Source organism: Seriola aureovittata, chromosome 12 (assembly GCF_021018895.1).
Source record: "Seriola aureovittata isolate HTS-2021-v1 ecotype China chromosome 12, ASM2101889v1, whole genome shotgun sequence".
In the NCBI taxonomy this organism is placed as follows: domain Eukaryota; kingdom Metazoa; phylum Chordata; class Actinopteri; order Carangiformes; family Carangidae; genus Seriola; species Seriola aureovittata.
The window spans coordinates 21,966,362-21,988,239 of NC_079375.1; the positions used below are offsets into that span (position 1 = coordinate 21,966,362).

Genomic DNA, 21,878 nt, shown 5'->3' on the forward strand with positions numbered 1-21,878 from the left:
TTGTAAAATGTCCTTGAAACAAAATCCTTCCGACATGTGTTTGGGTACAAATACAGTATTCAGTGAGGAGGGAAAAAACATGGATTATTATTCTAGGGAAGCAACAAAGCATCACAGATTATTAGTAGATGGAAAAACACATATTCAGAAATTGCACCTGATGGAACAGTTTTTCCCAGTAGTCTTGCGTCATGAGTCGGAAAAGGGCCAGAAAAGCCCAGCCGAAAGTATCAAAACTGGTGTAGCCATAGTTTGGATTTCTCCCAACTTTTAGGCAGTCAAATCCATCTGGACACTTCCTGTGATGCACAAACAGTGTAAAGGCAGAAGAGAGATGATTATAGGACAGGACTGATAAAACAAATGCTGAGCACAACTGAATCAAAACCAGCTGGGACAGATATCGCTGTGGTAGCGTGCAGGCTGCTTTACCAGAGTTAAAAACATCTCCAGTATCTACATGTAGCCCCGTGGCCTTTGAACCCACCGGGGGAGAGAAGCGGATGAGTCAGTAAGTACATACACTGCTATCATCACCATTATTTCAACTGAAGAGGGCACTTGAAATTCATTCCAGGCAGGAGCACTAAAATGCACTGGAGCAAAAGGGATTACACTGAGCCAGATGGATATCAAATTGCAGTTCAAAAAATTTTTCAGCTCGATGCCTCCATCTCTGATCTTCATTGTCAGCATAGTGGCATTACAGCAAATATTTAAGTCCAGCAGCTGAGAACAAGCTGGACTGCCATGTCAATCTGAGTGCAGAATAATTTCGTAATGGCTGGGAAACAGCTGGGCGGGAGAGCGCTGCTGTGAGAACAGCTGTAGATCTCACCAACGGGCCAGCTAAGCAGGAATGCTCACTAATATCCAGCAGTGAGGACAGAGGAGGCTGCGTGAGGCCAGCGACATCTTCCTGTCGGGCTGTTCCTTCCCTCTGCAGCAGCTCAATCTGTCATCAAGCTGCTGCCCTCTTTAATTCATATGTCGAAAGAGTTGTCTTGAAGGACTCCACAGTGGTTTGACATTTCTTTTTTGTGAATACATTTTTTAAAACACACCATATTGTTCGTAGATTGATGTGGGCTTTTCAAATGTTATTGCCAAGTTTCAAGTAGAGACACTTTAAAGACACTTGTTATTGTTGTATTCAAGGAAACGCTGTCACAGTGAGTTTGATAGACTTTTTCTTTTACAGATTAGTTCACTGTTCAAGTCTCTGCATGCTTTTTGCATTACTGCATTTTTAAAGCTGAAACAGTTGATGAGTTGATAAACACACTATTAATCTGCACTTTTATTTTTTATCTATAAATCTGATTGTTTTATGTTTTTCTTTTCTTTGAAATCTATTGATGTCATTGATTCTATTTTATTGCTGCCTTTGTTAAGCACTTTGTAACATAGATTTTAGTTTTTTAGTGCTCTATAAATAAAGATTATTATTATAAATGTGTTATTATTATTAGTATTATTATCTATTAAGTCATTTCATATGCAAAAATACCAGACACTCCTTGTTAAAGTTCCTCAGTTGTGATGTTTTGCTGCTTTTCTTTATCCTTTAATTACAATAAATGGAAAAGGTTTATAACTGGCGTCACTTTGGGCTTTAGGGATCTGTGATTATTCTGTTGATCGATCAATAATTAAAAAATAGGTTAGTTGCAGCCCCTGATTTCCATACTATAATCTAATGGAAATAATGACCGCATGGAAAGTATGAAATCTAAATTACAAACAACAACAACAGATTTTTGAGTGAAAACATGAGGTGAGTTACGTTTGGCTGCCTAAACATGCGATCGGTTGCTCATCTTATCACCACACTGTTTGTCGTTGCTGTCACTTAAACATCTATGTGGATGCGAGGCTTGCTCTTGCAATTAGATGCTGCTGTGAAAACAAAGCACCTGTTGGGCTAATGTCCCACAGGTTTCTATAGTAACCGCCCTGGAGACTGAGTGAGCGCTCCTCCAGGAGAGCTGCTGCGACACATGTACTCGCTGTGGGATCTGATGTGCGTCCACACTGACAACATCCACAGCCAGTGTGAGGCACTGACAGCCGGGTAGAGGGAGGACCAGACGTCATACTAGTGTTTTCATTTTTCTATGTGCATCCTTTAGTGTATTATACAACAGTTAGTCACACACTACACTGTATTACTCAGGACTAATATTAATTGATATCAATAATAATTCGTTTTCTTTCAAAGGGTCTTTTGAGGCAATTCAACCTGACGCTACTGAACGCTTTATCAGGAACACTAGACTAATACTGGGTAAGGTTTCTCTTTCAGTTCTTCCTGGTTTGGATTCCACAACATGTTGGAAATTTTCCTTTGAGATTCTGCTCCATGTCGACATGATCCATTAACTTCTGCAGGTTTGTCAGCTGCACATTCATGCTGCCAATCTCTTCTTCTACCACATCCCAAAGGCTTCTGCTGGATTCAGATCTGGAGACTGGGTGGGTTAATGTTCTCTGGACTCATTGTCACATTCATGAAACCAGATTGAGACATGAAGCCTTATCATTGCTGGAAATAGCCAGCCACACCATTACACCAGCAGCAGCAGCAGCAGCAGCAGCCTGGACCGTTGAAACAAGGCAGGTTGGGTCCATATGACTCTGATCCCACCATCTGTGTGCCTCAGCAGAAGTCCAGCTTCATCAGACCAGGCTGTGTTTTCCCAGTCGTCATCTGTCCAGTTTTGGTGATTCTGTGTCTACTGCAGATTTATACCAGTAACCAGTGTGGCCTTTCTCCTCTGACCTCTCTCATCAACAAGGTGTTTCCATCCACAGAACTGCTGCTCACTGGATGTTCTTTTTGTTGTTGTGTGAAAATCCCAGGAGATCAGCAGTTTCAGAAATACACAAACCAGCATCAACAATCATGCGATCACATTTTTGTCCATTCTGATGTTTGATGTGAACATTAACTGTAGCTCCTGACCTGTACCTGCATGTTTTTATGCACTGTACTGCTGCCACGTGATTGGCTGATTGGTTAATTACATGAATAAGCAGGTTTTCTATTCTAAGTCTAATTCTATTAAGTTTTTAGATTTTAGGGATTTTTCCTGCTATTTAAGGCCGGAAATTGTTGTCAGTTAATTTCTGTTCAGTATGAAAGTCAGACTCTTGAAACTTACTTTTGCGTCATCATTAAGCATTGCCTCACAACTATAATGTAACTGCCAAAAATACAGACTAAACAAGTCAAGCAAGTATTAACTGATTTCATACATTCAAAAACCTAAAACCTACAGCATTTAAATATGATCAGCAAAAAGGGTCTGTGACGCCCTGCGTACCTGTTGCTTGGTTTGTGTGGCTGCTTCCTGCAGGTACTACCTGAGGCAAAGGGTCATCAGCACCATTTTATGTAACCAAGGCAACACAGTCTGTGGTGCGTAAGAGCTCTATGAAAGCACTTTGCTAACATGTTTGCATTTTTTTTTATGAATAGTATATTTGATAGTGCACCATCCATTTCCCGTTTGTGTAAGAGCAGAGGAACATCTGTCAATCTCAACAAAGTGTTTTCTTTCTATCCTGCGCGGGACTCATGCGGTGGGTTTCCATGTCCACATCAGTCCAGTCAAGGGCAAAAGTTGAAGCTGTCTATACAATCAGTCATAATCCTTGATGCACAGTGGCTTTAAAGATGTGGGGGGATAAGCATTTGCCTGAACTCTACAGTAGCTGTGATGAGAAACAGCCAGGACCTTTGAGAAAATCATTTGTCACAAACTTGTTAACCATCTAGGCTGGAAATATCATTTGAATATGTGTGTGTACGTGTGTGCCCACTTGTGTCTGGAGTGTTTGTGTGCATGTGTGTGACTGTGTGTCAGTGTGTGTCATCATAACGTATCCAAAGCTTTAATTTGGAAATCTACTCAGGGATTACTTGTTGGAATACACTCAAAAGATTAAGCATCCTCTATGTTTTACGTCCTCCATCCTGACCTGCTTAATATCTTGCCCGTCTCCACAACCCGCCTCAGAAAGTTCCATCTAAAATGTCACAGAAGTTAAAAGGCTGTCTCATTTTGCCAACCAACACATAAGCTACCCTGTGGTTACTTTGACCCATAACCCGGCAACCATGTCATGAAGCTGTGTCACTCTGTCCTTCATCTGACATCAATCTCACTGCAAAGAATTAAAAATGCAATAAATGCTATACATAGCTGCCATATTCATGGACATGACAGAACAATGTATAAATTAAAGGGATACAAAAGATTAATCCTTGTTCTCTTGTTATCCAAAGAGCCATTAACACACCCATTAGACGCAGAAACCCCCCCCCACACACACACACACACAGTTAAACTGATGTGAACGTCACTGAATGTGGATGACGGTGCGCTGTTAGAGCTCCACAAATGGCAGAAACACAAACAACAACAAGCAGCAAATCTAAAGAAGTCCAATTGCAGTGATTTATAGGTAAACTGTGGGACAGCTGGATATGTTATATCGGTACTAGTCTGATCTTACTGACCCACTATTTAAGGGAGTTTAATGACGTCATTTCCCCCTGACTGCCCTCAAATGTATCCTCTTTTCGCTCTGACTTGAACACAAATCACTGAATCAGATTTTACTTCTTGGGAGATTAAGTTCCTGTGTTTTTGGAGGAGAGGTTACAGTGTGAGATTAAAAACGAAAGGGTTGGTTGCACTCTGATGCCAATAACCACCTCCACTGTGTCTACACTTTTTCTGTTAACTCATTAAAATATCACTTTACTACCAGTATTAGCTTAATCCCATACAACAACAGAATGGGTCTCATACACACTTAAAAATCCTCTCATAAAAAGATTCAAGAAGGACCTCTAGGTTTCTCTCACCTACATTAAAGAAGCTTTCACCATGAAAAGGTTTAATGTTAGACTTGCTAATTTTGGCCTGACCAGATTAGACTTTTCTTTTGAATTAAAAGGTTAACATTAATAATAAAGAAACTGTGAATGTTAACACTGTTTCCTTATTATTAATGTTAGCATTTTAATATGAGATACATGCTAACATGTCAATTATGTCAGTTAATTCTCCATAAAGGCTAACTCTTAGCTAGCCAATTAATTAACCTTTTACGTAGCTAACATTAACGCTAACGCTATCTTTTAGTTTTTATTCAGATTTTTCTTTTGCACCGTTCTCTGTTTGTTTATTATTGATATTAGCATTTTTAATATGAGATACATGCTAATATGTTAATAATATTAGTTAACATGAAATGTCATACATTACGTGAAGACTAACTCTATAGCCAATTAGTTAAACTTTTATGTAGCTAACATTAATGCTAACACTAATAATAATTTTTAGTTTTATTAAGACTTTCTCTTACACTTTAACCTTCTCTGTTTCTGTGTTATTAATTATTTGCATTACACAAGATGCATATGTTAACATGTCAGGTAACGCTTTTAGCCTATCTATGAAAGCTAACTCTTAGCTAGCCAATTAGTTAACCTTTTACGTAGCAAATATTAATGCTAACACAAATTATCATCAAGAGAACATTTCAAACATTAATGTAATTTAATAAATAAATGTGGTGGGTCACCAGGCAGCATATGATAACAATAGTAATGTAGAAACCACTCCGTGAGTACGCAGGTGTTTATAGCAGCAACAACTGTGAAAGATATGATCACAAAACCTGACAGGTGTGTAATTGAGAACCAAATAATAAAATAACATTATGAGTTATACAGCTAAATATTATCAATTGATCAAATACAAACTTTTCCTTGTGCTTTTAAAGAAGCCCAAGGGTTCTTTAGAGTGAAATGTGTAAAATGGGTCTATAATGAATTGTTTCTGAGCCATTCATCCACAGTAATATAGAACATAAACAATAAAGAACCATTTTTTTTTTAAGCCTGTAGGAAAATACTTCCCTACAGAAGCTTAATATCATAATCATTTTATGTTATTTGCTATCAGCCATTATCTTGTATCATTAACAAGAGCACCTAATGGAAGCTATTCGTTGAAGCTGCAGGATTTCAGATTCACACAGATGGGTATTTAGTTCACTATAACCCTTGAACTAGGCCTGGCATGGGCAGAGTCATCCTGTTGTGCTTGTTTCAAAAGCATTTGGACTTATAGGATTATTCAGTGCGTAGGCTGAGTAGCAATATTTGGATGGTTTCACACTGTGCCTTTGATTGGGAACAAAATCTGTCACTTTAAAGATAAAATATCATCAATGTATGTCAACATTTACAGACATCTCATCTGAGGAAGCTACAGATACTTAAACTTTATATTAAACTTTCTTTTCCTAAAATTAGATTCAATTATTATTTTTTTTTATCATAAAAAACAGTTTTAAGCATTTAACCCAAGAGTTTCTGGTTCATCACAAAGATGAAAAACAACTGTAGACTTGAAGACTATCACAACACCGTCTCCTCTCAACAATGACAGAGTATCAATCCGAAGTGATCCGGTCCACTCCGGTTAACCTAATCATCTCATAGAGCTTTTGAGATGATGAAATCTCCAAAGACCCCCCTCTCTCCAGCTGGCAACTCCATGTTTCTGAGTAAAGGGTTCCAGTGGAGCCGGGGTGATTATCCACACCACATGTCGTCTTGTGTACAGCCTGTCTCACGCTACACCCCTCCCTCCGACGGGATCATTCCTCTATGCATTAAGTCACAGATTGAAAATATGAAGCCTAAAGTACATCATCTATTGTTGTATCTGTTTTTTCTTGTTCTGTGAAAAGTATTTGTCCCAAGCCTGGTGCTCAGGCTACTATATCCAATTACACACACGACATGCATGGGATCAAAAGCCATTAGATGCTTAACATTTTCGATATTATGCAATAGCCTGCAGATGATTAATAACAAGCAGTACGCAGGACACTCACTTACCCTGCATCATTTCCATATCCACATATTAAGGCGTCCTTTGCTCCTTCAACTTTGTAAAAATTATCTACGGAAAAGGAAACAGGAAGTTAAAGATACATTTCTTCTTTTAACTTCGGTGGATAATAGAAGCGTAGGTGTATTTTGTTTTTTCGGCTGACCTTCACTGCTGAGGAAGTCTGCCCTGGAGCTCCAGGTTCTGTTGTTACAGATGAAGGATGCGTTGGGGCTGTAGGAGGAGTTGATACAGTGCGTCAGGCTGCGGACGCACTTTTGTCGCAAGAGCCCCATGAACAGCTGCAGGCCGATGAGGGCGAACACGCTGAGGCAGAAGACAGTCAGGATCATCACATCCGCCAGCTTCTTCACGGACTGGATCAGGGCACCGACGATGGTCTTCAGACCTTGATGGAGGAGACGAGACGATATTTTGAATGTTTGGTTTCGATGTGATTTTGCAGGGCGTGATTGGAAACGAGAGACGAGACATAGAAGCACGGGCAAGAGGTTTGATCTGATGCCTGTCAGATCAAACCTCCGCTCTCGGGGATTCTCACCTGGGATTACTGAGATGGTTTTCAGGGCTCGTAGTACTCTGAAGGTCCTTAATGCAGAGACGTTTCCCAGATCCACAAATTCTGTCACATATCTGTAATTTTAAATGAAGTGTAAAGAGATTAAACAAAGAAAGTCTTCTGTATCATTGCATATTTATATATCCAGTAGACATGGAGCAACATTATGTTTCTGTCCACCTGTCCCATGTTCACTCTTCTCTTAGCTCTTTTACTGGGTTCTGGACTTCTGGGGGAAATATCTGGGTCTTGAGCCACTAAATGCTCCACTGTGTTCACCAGCTAGTCACTAACTTTGTCTGTCTTTAGTTTGGTGCGAGGGACATCTTGTATGGGGTTTTTTTTAAAGCGCTTTTGCTGAAAAACAGATGCCAGCCACTGTCAGAAACAATGCTATGGGAGTGGTAAGAGAGGGCGGTAAGAAAACCAAAATATGAGCTGGATGATCATTCTCTGTAAGTTCCTCACTACAAGTGACTCTTTACACATACAAGTAGTCGTGTTCCCATTGTTGAGAAAAAAACATTAATTACAGTCTACTTAACAGCATGTGTTTGGTACCTGTGACAGGAAACGACAGGTGAATTAGCTGACTGGTCCATAATTAATCAAATTAATCGCTGCAGGTAATGACAGCTTTCAGAGAGAGTACACCCAGTACAACTGATTTTGTCTCGCTGTTTCCAAACAAAGCAAATGTCCTATCAGGATGATTGGTTTCAGACAATGCAGCAGCATTGAGAGGTCACCTGTCTAATCTGCTACCTGCATCATGGGTAGTGAGTCATGGCACACATATCTCTGACCTCCACAATAGGCTTATCGTTCACGGTGTTTCAAATCAGGAAGACTGACTGACTACGGTCACTTTGACATTACTAAATAATACTGGATAGGCTGTGGTTCTGCACATTATTACAGTCTGCACAAAAACTGTCGCACAAGACAGAACCTGAACACAGAATTGAGGTGGACTCGTTTAATTGGATATTCTGTACACACATCTGCACAATGTAGCCACAGCTAATGGAGAATAAATGTCAGGTGAGACTGATAATCTGTATGATGATATTGTTACTCACGCCATGACAATGACGCTGAAGTCCAGCCAGTTCCACGGGTCTCTCAGGAAGGTAAACGACAACAGACAGAATCCTCTCGCTAATATCTTTATCGCCGACTCAAAAGTGTAAATGGCAGTGAAAGTATACCTAGAAAATATCAATGGAGCAGGAAGACGAGGCCGTGTTAGCGCAGCAGCAGGTTTGAGCTTTGAATTAAATAACAACAGTAGAAGTGAGAACTGAAAGCTTTTGACGATGAAAGCCATGAAAAATTAATAATGCTCAAACACTCTCAGCCAAAAGGTCATTGAATGCCACAAATAATTTGTAGTAACATAATTAGTGAGGAGTGATGTCACTGACTGAACATGTCAAAGCAATTTAAAAAATAACATAATGAGCACACACAGGTAAAAACAAAAAATACATTCAAGTTTATGGTGAAGACCCTCTAGTATTAATTATTTCCTACTTGTTCACAGTCTTCTTCTTCTGGTCTGCCACAGTCCAAGTGAAAATATAAAGTGACTGTCAGTAAGCAGTTAGCTTAGCTTAGCATAGAGACTGTGAACAGATAACCTGGCTGTATCCAAACTACAAAGGTAACAATATTTGCATGCTAGCAGATCTTAAACTCACTTCTTAACATCTTTTATGTTGTTTGTCTGTACAAAGTGTAAAAAAAGACCATTTGAGTCTCATGTTTTATGTGCTGGAGTAAGTCTTGGCCCAGAGCAGTAACTTCCTGGAGTCTCTGCTGTTCACTTAGTGACCTCATGGTGACAACAAGTATTTGGGATTTTGTTACATGGCTGCTTGTCTTCTTTTTTCAGTTCAGATTAAAAAACGCCCACTCCCATATTGGCTAGGATTAGAAATAGCTGTTTGGTTGTTCTGTCAAGGCTTTTGTTATTCCCATTTTCAGTCTTTAAGCTAAGCTAAGCCACTCGGCTGCTGGCTGTAGCTTCATATTCAATATACAGGATTGAGGGTGGTATCTGTCTTCCCATCTCCCTTAAAGTAATAAAGCAACAGTCTCTCTTTTCACATTTATTATAAGTTAATTTATAAAGTTGCAAAATGTAAATGAATAAATTAAAAGTCTCTATAAACGCAGATAACATGCTGCATGCTAAAAAATGCCTCTGACCCACTGATAATGATATTTCACATCATGCACAGGACAATATTTCTGAAGATTTCCAAGTGGTGAGTTTTCATTCCACACCACCACACACGTATGTGGCGTTCTGAGTACAGTAAATACTACATGCATCATATTACTCACATGTGACCTGATTCTTCAGTCGTCACTGATAAAGCAACAAACCCCAGCAAAGCTCCACATTAGAACACATGTAGCACAGTTTCTGTCCCAGACACAGTATTTAGGATGAGGCAACAGTTTACTGCGCAGTATGTACTTACTCCAGGTACTTGGTCCACGGTGCCGGATCAGACATGGCCATGAAGAAACAGTTGGTCAGTATAGTGAACATTATGAACAGGCTAAACAACGTGGAGAGGAAGTTAAGGAAGGTGAACTGTAAAATGTTAATTTACAAGCATTATTGGCTTATAACAAAACTGTAACTGACACAGACACAATACCACAGTCACAATGTTGCTCTTAATCCTATGAAATATATCCATTAGGATAAAGTATCATTGTGTGTGCCAACGGCATTATGACTACAGTAAATGCAGATTATAGAAAATGTAAGTAAATTCCATTTAATATTAAATCAGGGGAGTGATATCATTCTCTCTTATGGATGAATGAAACCATAACAAATGACATCAGAAAGTTTCCTTCAATAACCTAAATTATGTAATATAGATTTTATTTGCTTTGGTGTTATGACTCTTTTAGTCTGTAGTTCACAGTATATTATTGTCAGTTATTTATGTGATGTTTCAGTTTGAGAAAATCAATAACAGTCGATGGACGTACTTATTGGATAATTTGATTAACAGATACTTCGTAATCTATAACATAGCAGAAGAATCCAGAGGCAAGATTCCCTCCCGCATGTAAAGTACGAATCAGCTGTCTGAGAACTAATAGGCAGCCGTCACATGATGTGAAATCTCCTTGCTCTTATTTCATTTCAGAGATTAAAAGAGGGATATGAGGGGATTTGTTTTGCGATGCCAGAGAGGACCATTACAAAGCTGTTTCAAAAATGGGACAATGGAAAAATCCAATAGAAACCTACGGGGGAAATCGGTAAATATTATAAATTGGCTTATCAGCCAGTATGAGATGCAAGAAGCAGTTTCTAGACATTTTAGGACATTAAATTTGTATTTTGGTGGAAATGTTACACTGAGTTTTGATCTGAGAGGGAAGTCTGATTATTCCTTTTAAATATCCTCATATTTCTCTCTATCTATATTTCAGTCATTTTCTCCTAAGAGGATGTTCCTAATTTTGTTAAAATCACCTAAACAAACCATCTAAAGTGTCAAACGTCATCAACCAAGAAACAACCAACCATGATTATTTTGCATGGCTGGGGCTGGAGGAGACACAGGCTCTGGGGCAATCAAAAAGGATATGAATGGACTAAAACTTTGATGGCGATTGTTCTGATGAAGTGAAACGGACTAAAGATGTAAAGTGCAGATGTGGCACTGAATCTGAAGATGGCCTTCCCTTTGTTAAGTACTATAAAAGTCTGCAAAAGAAAAAGAAAAAACAGACATCAGTCATGAGAAAAATCACATCTTTCAAATATTAGTGTTCACAATCTGTAAATAAAAGCTGACTGATTGCAAACACATTTCCAATACCAATTTTCCCATCATGCACAGGCACATTTTTTGTTAGTTCTGCAGAGAAACTCGACAGCAGCTCTTGGCAGCAGTTGCAGGGCTGACATTATAGCTGCTGTGTTGAGTCTACCACTGTGTCTACTGTGCCTCCAAGACAGCAGCGAGTGTCCGAACACGCAGCCAGCGAGGCCAGTTGAGATAATGGAGGCAACTCCAAAGCAGGCTGAACCTTTCCCCAACAGATGTGCCATTTATTTAAATATTTTTCGTCTTTGGATAATCCTCCCATCCAGCAGCGCATCACATGCCAAAACAAAGAGACCCTGAGAATGACTGCCACGTCCTTTTTCATCTCTCCATAAGCGGCCCATTAATGGGTAGCAGCCTGATCTACCGACTCTGCAAATCAAAACTTGCTAATCCTATTTCTGCGTCCACAAGAGATCTAACGGAAGGCAGCCACCGCTTCCCCTCGGCTGCTGTAAAACACCACTCGGTGAATTCAATGAAAACATCAGCTGATCTGGAGGATCACTACCATATCATGCTCACGAGCCCAGATGAGAGTTGTATTGTTAATTGAATATGCAGCAATAAAATAGAAGTCATGGGTAAATCAAATCTGAGGTGAGCTTAGGACAGTACAGTGCAGTGCTGGGTGCATGAGCATCACTGATACGAGTCACATACCTGCAGTTTATCATCAGTTGCCTGTTTGTAACAAAAGCCATTTTCTGAGCTGATGTCATCGTTAGTGACTTCTTAAGGACACATAATCAACATCAACTCAATTTTAGTTATAACAGAATGAGTAAAATAACTTTTCCTTAACTGGAGGATGTTGTGTATTCACAGAAACTGTAAACAAGCGCTACTTATTTAAAAAATGTCAAATATCAAGTCAGTGATGTCACAGCTAAATATTTTTTTCTGGGACTACAGATGTGTTCAAAGTCATCATCAGATATACAGCACCCTTTTTTATACACTACACTAAAGACTGATTCATTTATGTCACCAGCACTTTGGGTGCCAACTGAGGCCGAACAACTCACACAGCTGAATTTAAATAATAGTGCTGAAAAGGTCAGTGAGACTCGACAAAATGTCACAGTTGTTATCTGTAATAGCCGAAACAGTAAAGCTATAGCAAAAATAAAAAGACCAAAACTAACAATGAACTGATCCTACTGCCGAGCATAAAGTACAATCTGGAACATCTTATTCCTCTGAGCTAAAAACTATTAAAAACACATTATTGAGGCACTTTGCTGCACAGTGTGTCATGTTTCTTCATTACCGTCAATATGGGCACTGTAGTTTATCATTTAGTCAATCCCACATGTTTACTGCTGTAAATACTCTCTAGAGCACCAACTGTGTATTAATCCACAGCTGAAAATAGTCCCCAACAAATACATTGCTTACCTCCACTAAAAGCACAAACTGTTCATTAGTGACCAGCTTTGAAAGATTTACATCTTCAGAACGAACTTAAGTTATTGTCACAGAGGTCAGAGAGCACTGAGAGACACGTACCACGAGATCAGGATGTTGAATGTTTAATATTTTCACCTCTTTGGGCCCTGTGAGTCTGAACTGACTGAGAACCAGATTTTATCAGTTTGTCCAACTCTATTTCCCTCACTGCTTTTTTAAATGTCAAAGTAAATATGTTAAACAGGACGATGAGTGGTCTTAAACTTTTGCTGTATAAAAAAAACAAACAAGGAACAATGTGGAGTTAAATACATGATATATGGTCAGTTACCTAGAGTTGAAGTGAGTCATATGCCTGACCTCTCTACATGTGCAGAAAACTTTGACACGTGTGTAGCCACCACTTCACCACCATCCGACACACACACACACACACACACACACAGAGAGACAAACTCTCACCCTCTGGTTCTTGTAGTAAAACGGATCAATGTCCTCCAGTGGCACCCCGATAAGTTCTGTAGGGATGTCACCAAAGATGCGTGGCAGCTGCTTGCCTGCCTCCAGGTCGGCCCTGGGTTTGGGTGGCTCTGCGTTCCTGTGAGCCTCCTGGCAACCCTTGGCGTTCTTGGCCTGCTCCTCCGCAATCCGCTGCTCCATGGCAGCCAAGGATTCGCGAGTGAACCGCCGCAAGCCATCAGGACCCGTTGGTAACAGCATGGCTGCCATCTTTTCATCCTGATTCTCCTGTACTAGATTTTACTTACAGCTACGGGAGCAAAGGCAAAGGAAGAGAAAAAAAGCAGGTGAGAAAAAAGCTGAATTCAATCACACAGGCTCGTGTGAGGTGACTTGTCTTTTTGTATCAGGAGTTAGCACAACAAATATGTTTTCAAATGCCTTGATGTTGCTTTAATCAATATTTTTTTTAAATGGATGAAATGACTATGATGTGAAAAGGCTTTAATTACAAACCCACAGCGACCTTTTTTGTTGTTTGTTTGTTTGTTGATGGGTTTTTGTTTTTACCCATCTCTGCATTTCTCCCAGCTTTGCAGAGCGTTTTAGCTTCTTTCAGCTAATTGTTTTGATTTTGCTTCAGTGTGCACAGTTCACTTTGAGTCTCATTAGTGTAGTTTCCATCAGCAGCAGCAGGCAGCTGTTTTCATTGAAGACACTGATAAACCCACTGTACACTGCACCTACATTACCCACTGGCTGCGCTAGCTGCTAAAGAGCTAGATATTTAGCTCAGGAGTTGGCGGAGAGCAAAACAGGTCTAAAAGGGGAGTGAATGTTGGATTTACATTAATCACATGGTCACAAACATGACTGTAAACGAATGCTAATGTCACTCCATGTCGGTTCGATGTGGAAGTAGTGGCCAATGTTTGCTAACATGTTAGCCATATCCACTCAATCTGATTACAATATGTCAGTGTTGTTTACAGTCTGTTGCACAACATCAAGTAGCCAATGAATACATTTTTGCAGGTTTAAACTCTGTCTATCTGTGATTTAAAATGTTGAATGAACAACAACCCAGGGACACTAATAAACGAGGAGAGTGCATTAGTTTTCACCAGGTTTCTCACAAAAAAAAGAAATGTACGCCATCAGAACGATAACAAGTGCTTAAAATATAAAAGTGATTCTGTAAAAACATGTCTGAATGAGATCTGCAAATATTCTAATCTCTAATCTCTTGCAAGGAAAGCCCAATGGTCCCACAACACAAAATGTGGCCTTAACGCCTCCATCTCTGAAGGTCTCTCATGTCTCTATTTCAAACATTGTGTAATTGCAATATAAAAAGCTAAAGTCAAAAGCTGGATTGCCTCTCATTTCCTGATTGGAAGACGGTACTGAGGGAGGTCCAGAGACAAGATATAAATTCTTTACCCTTCCCGCTGACCATCGCTTTCTGTTATCCAACTGTCTCTATCAAACTAGGGCAGCCATAGTTCTGAGTCAGAGGGATTAAGCCCACAGTCTGTAGCTCTGACCAGGGGTTTTTCACCGGCTTTGATTTAGCATGGCAATCACTTGCTGTTTGCCTCTGTTGAACTGAAGGAACCTGCAGGGCCTGGACATCACCCTGCCAACAAACCTAAAGACGCACTCTATCCACATTTTTATGGTCACACTCGATAGAAAAAACTACAAGAAGACTGTCACTGTTACAAAATGTGGACTGCCTATATAATTTCACATGTAGTTTCATTTAGTTACAGTCGGGTTTTCTAGCACTGGGTTCTAGTCATACATGATAACTGCAGGTGGTGGCTGCAATAACAACGATAACAACAGTATCAAGTTTGGGGTTCGACTTACACTCGCATTTAATCCACTTGGGGTCAGTGCACCAAACTGTAAACACCACAAAGACATTTACCACTGTTGAACGTTTTTGTGTTTACAGTTGTCTATTTACACAGGCACCAGACTCAGAGACACATTAATATTCATTTGGAGTCATGTTTCAGGCAACTGACGAATATTAGTCCAACATTTACTCCTCCTTTTAGCTCTCCACCAACTCCTGAGGGAAATATCTGGCTCTTTAGCTGCTTAATGCTCGACTGTGTTCACCAGCTAGTTACTGGATTTGCCGGTCTGTAGTTTGGTGCTCGGCAGGTTGGATACAGTCGGTTTATTTGAGCTCTTTTAGTGAAAACAGCAACCTGCTGCGGCTGGAGGTGAGGTTGTTAAAATCAAAACAATGAACTGATAAATGATTAAAATGCTCCACAGAGCTGAACTACGATGCTACTGAGGGGAAGTTGGATGATACTCTTCTGTGGGATCATGACGACAAGCAACCCCTTTTTTATATTACACACAATTACTTCATCCATTGTTCACATAAAAATATTGATTAGTGCAGCTTTAAATAAAAGAATAAGCTCTAAACACCTTGGACATGGAGTAATCTGCAGAAAGATCTAAAATTAGATAAATTTATAACCATTGAAAGTTTTAAGGGTTCAAATCGCTGTCATGTGGTATATGTGGTATTCTATCATTTTTATGCTGTATTTTAATATGTTGTGAGTTGGTTACTATCTCAGGTCTCAGGTGTTAAAGAGAGAGTTTTTATCTTGATGGGATTTCCTGGTAAAATAAAGGACATAGATAAATAAAAGTTTAACTTCTACTCCCCAGCTGATTTTATATGATAAAAAAAAAACATAAATAGAAAAATATGTGAATGTGAAAATATGTCAAAGAGTGCAAAAGGTTAAATATCAAATCTTTAGAAGTTGACTGGAGGGAATTAAGATGTTGAACTCCTACAGGGCAGGTTTAAAGGTCTGGTGTCAATGAAGTGATATTTATGATCCAATAAACTTCTGTTTCACAAATATTTTATTGTTGCCATATATCAAGTAATTTTGCCACCTTTAAAAACTTACACTTACACAAGTTACACAGAAGCTCCCAGTGAACGTCTCAAGACTAAAACTAAACTAAAAGAAGCACATTTGTTTTGTTCTTACTGGCGAACTCTGCTTATGTGGACTACAACAAAACATAAAGACAGTTTGCAGGTAATCTGATCTGAGATCACAGCCACTATCTAAATAAAGACAATACCAAAGGTCTGTCCACTACCAAATATTCACTCCCTTATTTTAGCCAGTGACAGAGTCTGATATTTTAATAACTGAAAGAGCTTTCCAAAGAGAGGATTACATCTCTATGTTCCCCTTTTGACAGAGAAATACCATTGTATCCTTTTCATATTGACTAAGCTCTGTGAGTTTTTCATCTCCTCCTGTCCTGAAATGCATTGATCCCTTCACACGTCCAGCCAGACGCTAGTTATTTGCTTTCACTTGATCTGCTTATTTGGCCCAGGTTGATCTCAGATCAGCTCGTCTCATATACTGAATCCAGTGCTTTCCCATTTGCTGTCAAAATAAATAGGTTAAGGTCCATTTGCAACGTCACAAAGCAGATAAACAGGTTCAAAGCAGCGATATTTCTGTCACGATGCGACAGGATGTGACGAATCCTTCATAAGCAGTCACAGTGTTTCTTTTATAAAAGGTAACGGTGCAGAACAGTAAAGAGACTTGACAGTGACCTTTGACCTGTACACACTCAAACTGCATACATCTACCAGGCGGCACGGTTTCAATTTGCACGCGAGGTCGCTTTAGGGAGGAAATGGTGGTAAAGAATTAAACAGAACAGGAGGAAAAAAATATTTTAGTTGAATGAAATTTAATTCCCGTAACAGCCAGATGTGATATCGTCATCATCAGTGCAAATAATTATGATAATTAGATGGAAAGTAGAGCAGCACCGTGGACATGCACGCACAAACTCACACACTCAACCTAACCTGTGTTCTGCAATACTTCTGTGTTAAATTCTCATAAATGAAAACTGGAAAATAATTAAAAACACATTGTGTTGAGAGTCAGACTCATCAGCTACCACCAATGTGTCCATGAGCAAGGCACTGACCCACCAGCTGCTCTGCCTCCACCATCTCATTTTGAAAGCAGCTGTTTCAAACTTTAAAATGATTATATGAAAAAAGAGACAGTAAAATTGCATGAGAAAGTATTTAACGATAATACTGATTAGGCTATGAGCCAGTAAATAATATTTAAACCAATACAACAAGCGATAGACTTAGAGCTGCATCGGTACATAAATGAAACTCCCACATGTATATTTCATGTGAAGAGCATCTGCCACCTCTCTGGTTTTTGTTATTGATGTTTGGTCCAAGCAGATTGTAACAGATGATAATCAAAGGTAACTTCTAATAGCTCCTGCTGGAGTCACTGGTAGTTTCTAACCCTTAAAATATTGAAAACATAAATCACAAGACTCAGTGGTAACTTTAGGTAAAGAGGACTAATTTCCTTTGAACACAGTGAGACATCTGATATACAGTGAAAGACTAAGCTTTAGTGAATGGAAATAAGTAAATAAAATAAAAGACAATAACAGGATCTCTCTCTACAACCAACAGCAGCTTTAAACGAGACTAAGTTTCAATAACATTTAAGATAATTCAATCAATCCAGCGTGCTGAAGGAGAAATTATGTTTTTGGAAATAAAAGCCCATGTGAAGTTCCTTGTATCCCTCAGGAGTATCGGGCCTCTGGGTAAGAGCTGTAGTGCGTCATGAATGGTATCAGTGCAATAGGAAACTGATGTCATATGTCCCTGTCAGAGTCTCAGAAAAGTCTTAAATTTGACGAATCTCTCTTCATTTTTATTGCAATTGGCTGCACAAACACTGTATCTGTCAGAAATGACACTTTTTGTGCTGTTATATCTCCGTAGAGCAAGATTTGTTATCGAGACTTCACTGACAGAAAAGATGAAATTCATAAATGTGACGCAGGACGTTACTGATCAGATTAACTTTGTGTACGATGACCTGCATTATAGTGTGAAAACAATATGCACCAAACTAAATAACAGGCATTCCTCTTTCATTTCACGATGATTGACTGTCTACAAGAATAAGCTGCTACATCTTCTATCACATACTCCCCTGTTTGTTTTTAGCCGTGTCACGTCTCTGCAGCCAGATGGTTGATGTTTTTCTATATTTCTATTAACTGGACTAATTCGCCGTGTCAACGTATGTTCCAAGGACTTTTTCAACAGGAAACAATTATTGTTATTATCAGACACACGAGAGGGACTTTCTACAGCATGTGGACCAGATCAGCTGACCCTTCTTTGACATATGGTCTGATGTCATCCTCACTTTTTGTCCTGAGTTTAAGTTATTTAACTTCTGTTACTTTGTCACCTGATTATCATTAAAGAAATTTTTATCTAGTTACACATTCACAAATTATTTTTTTTTATCTGAGTTTTGGCCAAATATTTTTTTCTTAATATTTAAAAAGCCAGAAATACATATATTCCATGTTTGCTGTGAATGTCCTGGATTAAATTTTACAGATTGTGTCCTTAAAATAGGACAAGTGTGTTCACCTCGTCATCATGGGCATTATGTAACATGTACTATTTCTAAAACTTTGACTAAATATACCAAAGGATATTCATGCAAACAAACAATTATGTAAAAAGGTTTCTGGAGTAATAGTGGTGTCTTGAATGATGTGCTTTTGTGTTACTTTTACTCAAACATTAGGCTTTTGTGCTTCTCTGGATTTATGAGGTTAGATCCTGGTGAGGGTTATTTCAGGATATGATAACACAACAAGCATTTCAGTGTTTGTTCACTCGTACAGATTTATTATATAATCTGAAATTGGTGGTGTCATCTAGGACTACTTTTTTTATGTGCTCACATGTTGCTCTTTTCATTTTAAATGTTCATTTCTGATTATATCATATACCTGTTGATGGTTTTTGTTTCCTTTCTTACGCGGATCAAGACTTGCCATATACAGTACAGCGTCCATGGTAACACATCAGGAATTTAATATCATCTTCGAATACTGAATTTAACAAGCGGATTAAACAAGACGGGCTTGGGCCACAACCACAAACGTCACAAAGTATGAACTTCCACCACAGGCTGGAGGTCAAAGTGTACATACTGCGTGTTCCTAATGTTTCGTGTCAGCCGCCCTCTTTACGCTGTGGTCCTAGGGGCACAGACTGAACTGATGACCTACTTCTTTTGCAAAAAAAAAAAACCTTTCAATGTAATTGCAGCATTTAGCTTAAATACGTACTGTAGGATGTGGAAGGTATAGACCTACGAAATGAGACAGTGGTTGAAAATATTAATGCGACTAGAGTGAAATGATTTTTCTGAGCTCTGCTGTCTCAGACTCTCAGATTCTCTCTTCGAAAACACTCGAATCTTAAAACTAATACATTTAAATTACGTTAGACACCAGGATGATCACAACTTTAAGTGTCGCATTCTGGTTTTAGGATGTTTCCAAATAAGGAAAATGTATGATAACCACTTCCTCACATATCATTATGTAAAGTGTTACCCATTTCATTTCAATGATTTATGGAAGTAGTGGAACAGTAAATTTTTGCACTAGAAATGCTCGTGGTCCCTGTGTGGTATTCGTAACAGATTTTGCCACAGGGAAAGCTCATGAAAGTGAGTTGCTAAAGTAAGGGTAAGCCTTTAATGCTTAAGACTCCAACATAAAACATTAAATGGATATTTTTGCATTATGCACTTCCTGGTATTTAGTCTTTTTTAGGATTATACTGTATAACATAAGCCATGTTAGTGTTGTTTTAAATTATATCTTAAGCCTAAAAGCAGGACTTTTTTTTTTAAATTATGATTTGTTTTGATATGTTTTTATTGTATGAAGAAGTTCTCCATTAACTCATCATCATCAAGGTGAAAACAAAGAAAAGCAGCAGACCAAACAGTTAAGAAATAGTGCCAAGCATTTAGTCTTTGAGAAGTTGTTTACTTGAGTGTGTGTGTAGCAACACACTTCCTGTATGCTAAATATTAATGCCAGAATCTAAAGCTCCTCACAGGGGATACTTACATATGAAACTCTGAGATTTACAGCATAGTTTCCAGAGTTAAGTTCTTCGGTTTTCAGAAGAAGGAGCTGCCAAACCCTCCGAGCAAAATCCATGTCTTCAATTCAAGGCTTATTCCGCTTCATCGTGGATCAAAAACTCCAGTGAACAGGGCAGGAAACTCACTCAACTGACTTCTACACAAACACCACAGGTCTAATCACCTTCTGTTGGACATTTTGAAACCGGCCGCGGGGGGTGGGGGGACGCACAAGTTGTCCGCTTCCATTCCACTCGAGTGGCTCTGTCGTATTCATCCCACAGAGGAGAGGTCCCGAGCCGCAGAGTGTGGGGCGGATGCTGCGCGGCGGCGGGAGAGAAGCACCTCGGTTTGCCCTTGAGCAAGAGAACAGGAGGGAGGGAGGGAGGGAGGGAGGGAGGGAGGATGCTGCTGGACCACAGAGGATTACCGCTCCTATAGGCGCACCATGTCACACTCAAATATGACACAGGGATGTAGTGAGAGAGCTGGCGGTTTTCCCACATCACCAAGTAGGAAAAAAAAATCAGTAAATGGGACACAGTGGAGGGGAAATGTCAACCTTATTTACAGAGTACACTGTGCGGTAAAGACATAGGCTGCTTTAATTTATCTAAACTGAATGTGGTAACATTATGTAACTTAATATCAGCTTTGTATGAGTTTGTGAGGAGATGGTGGGGGTCTGCAAATTCCTTTAAAGTTTGTTTTTATCACAAGATTAATGTGGAATTTACACATTTAACTAAATATTGCAGTTCAGAGACAGGCGAGCATGTGCTGACCATCAGTTTATTTCACTGTCAAGCACATTAATCAATGAAATCACCTGCTGTGTGATCTGGAAATCAAACCCTGTTGCACTTGAATGAACCTTGAAACGGCCACGATTTAACACAAGCTGTCAGCATTTTCATTTTGTGTGTTTCCAATGGGCTTCCAGTGAGGAGGTTTTAGATTACTTAGCTGTGTAGCATTTGCCTGCAGTGTTTACAGTGTTACACTGCGCCCTCCAGTGGCCAATAACAGAGTATCTATCTATGTAGTTCAGGTCTAGGTCATTGTGGTTTTATGACAAAGTTGCGAAATACCCAAGTCACCATTAGGGACCTGGCTATCACTGAGAACACTGAAGTCATGCCCTGATTTTTACCAACCACCAACAGCAGAAGGAGGGCTTTAAAACAGCAAAGGCTTGATGGGAAATCAAATGAAATGCTTGATTTTGACTCATGACCTCAGTATTTCTAAAACCCTGGCTGGTCCTTGTTACAATATCTTGCAAATGTGTCTATTCTGATAAGATTATTTATCAAGGTGGGTCAACATTTGTATTGCACATCCATGTGGCTAATTAACTATTGTGTAAAAGAGGAAAAGAAGACTGAGAATATATTTCCAAGCCATTCTATTTAAGGATTGCTTACCTGTGAGTATAGGCGGAGCGAGGGGGGCGGTTCTGAATCTTATATGAAGTTTATAATAACATTATTTATATTTATAACTTCAACTTGGTGTCATTTCCTCTCAGTGTCTCTGACTGGACCGGCAAATAATTGGAGCTCTATTAGTACTGTACTGGAGAAATAGCCTGTTTATG

At 39.2% G+C, this 21,878-nt stretch overlaps 1 protein-coding gene across 1 annotated transcript in view; it reads right to left on the reverse strand.

The window, feature by feature from the left end:
• Positions 1-20,531, reverse strand: part of LOC130179280 (sodium channel protein type 4 subunit alpha B-like) — a 42,848-nt gene extending 22,317 nt beyond the window's left edge. Inside the window, exons 1-9 of the mRNA XM_056392174.1 lie at positions 20,262-20,531; positions 13,242-13,548; positions 11,124-11,242; positions 9,990-10,079; positions 8,580-8,708; positions 7,480-7,571; positions 7,084-7,326; positions 6,926-6,989; positions 158-299 (exon numbers count right to left, since the gene is read on the reverse strand). Coding sequence (XP_056248149.1) covers positions 158-299; positions 6,926-6,989; positions 7,084-7,326; positions 7,480-7,571; positions 8,580-8,708; positions 9,990-10,079; positions 11,124-11,242; positions 13,242-13,508 — 1,146 coding nt within the window. The 5' untranslated portion in view covers positions 13,509-13,548; positions 20,262-20,531. The remainder of the gene's footprint in view (positions 1-157; positions 300-6,925; positions 6,990-7,083; positions 7,327-7,479; positions 7,572-8,579; positions 8,709-9,989; positions 10,080-11,123; positions 11,243-13,241; positions 13,549-20,261) is intronic.
• Between the last annotated feature and the right edge of the window lie 1,347 nt (positions 20,532-21,878).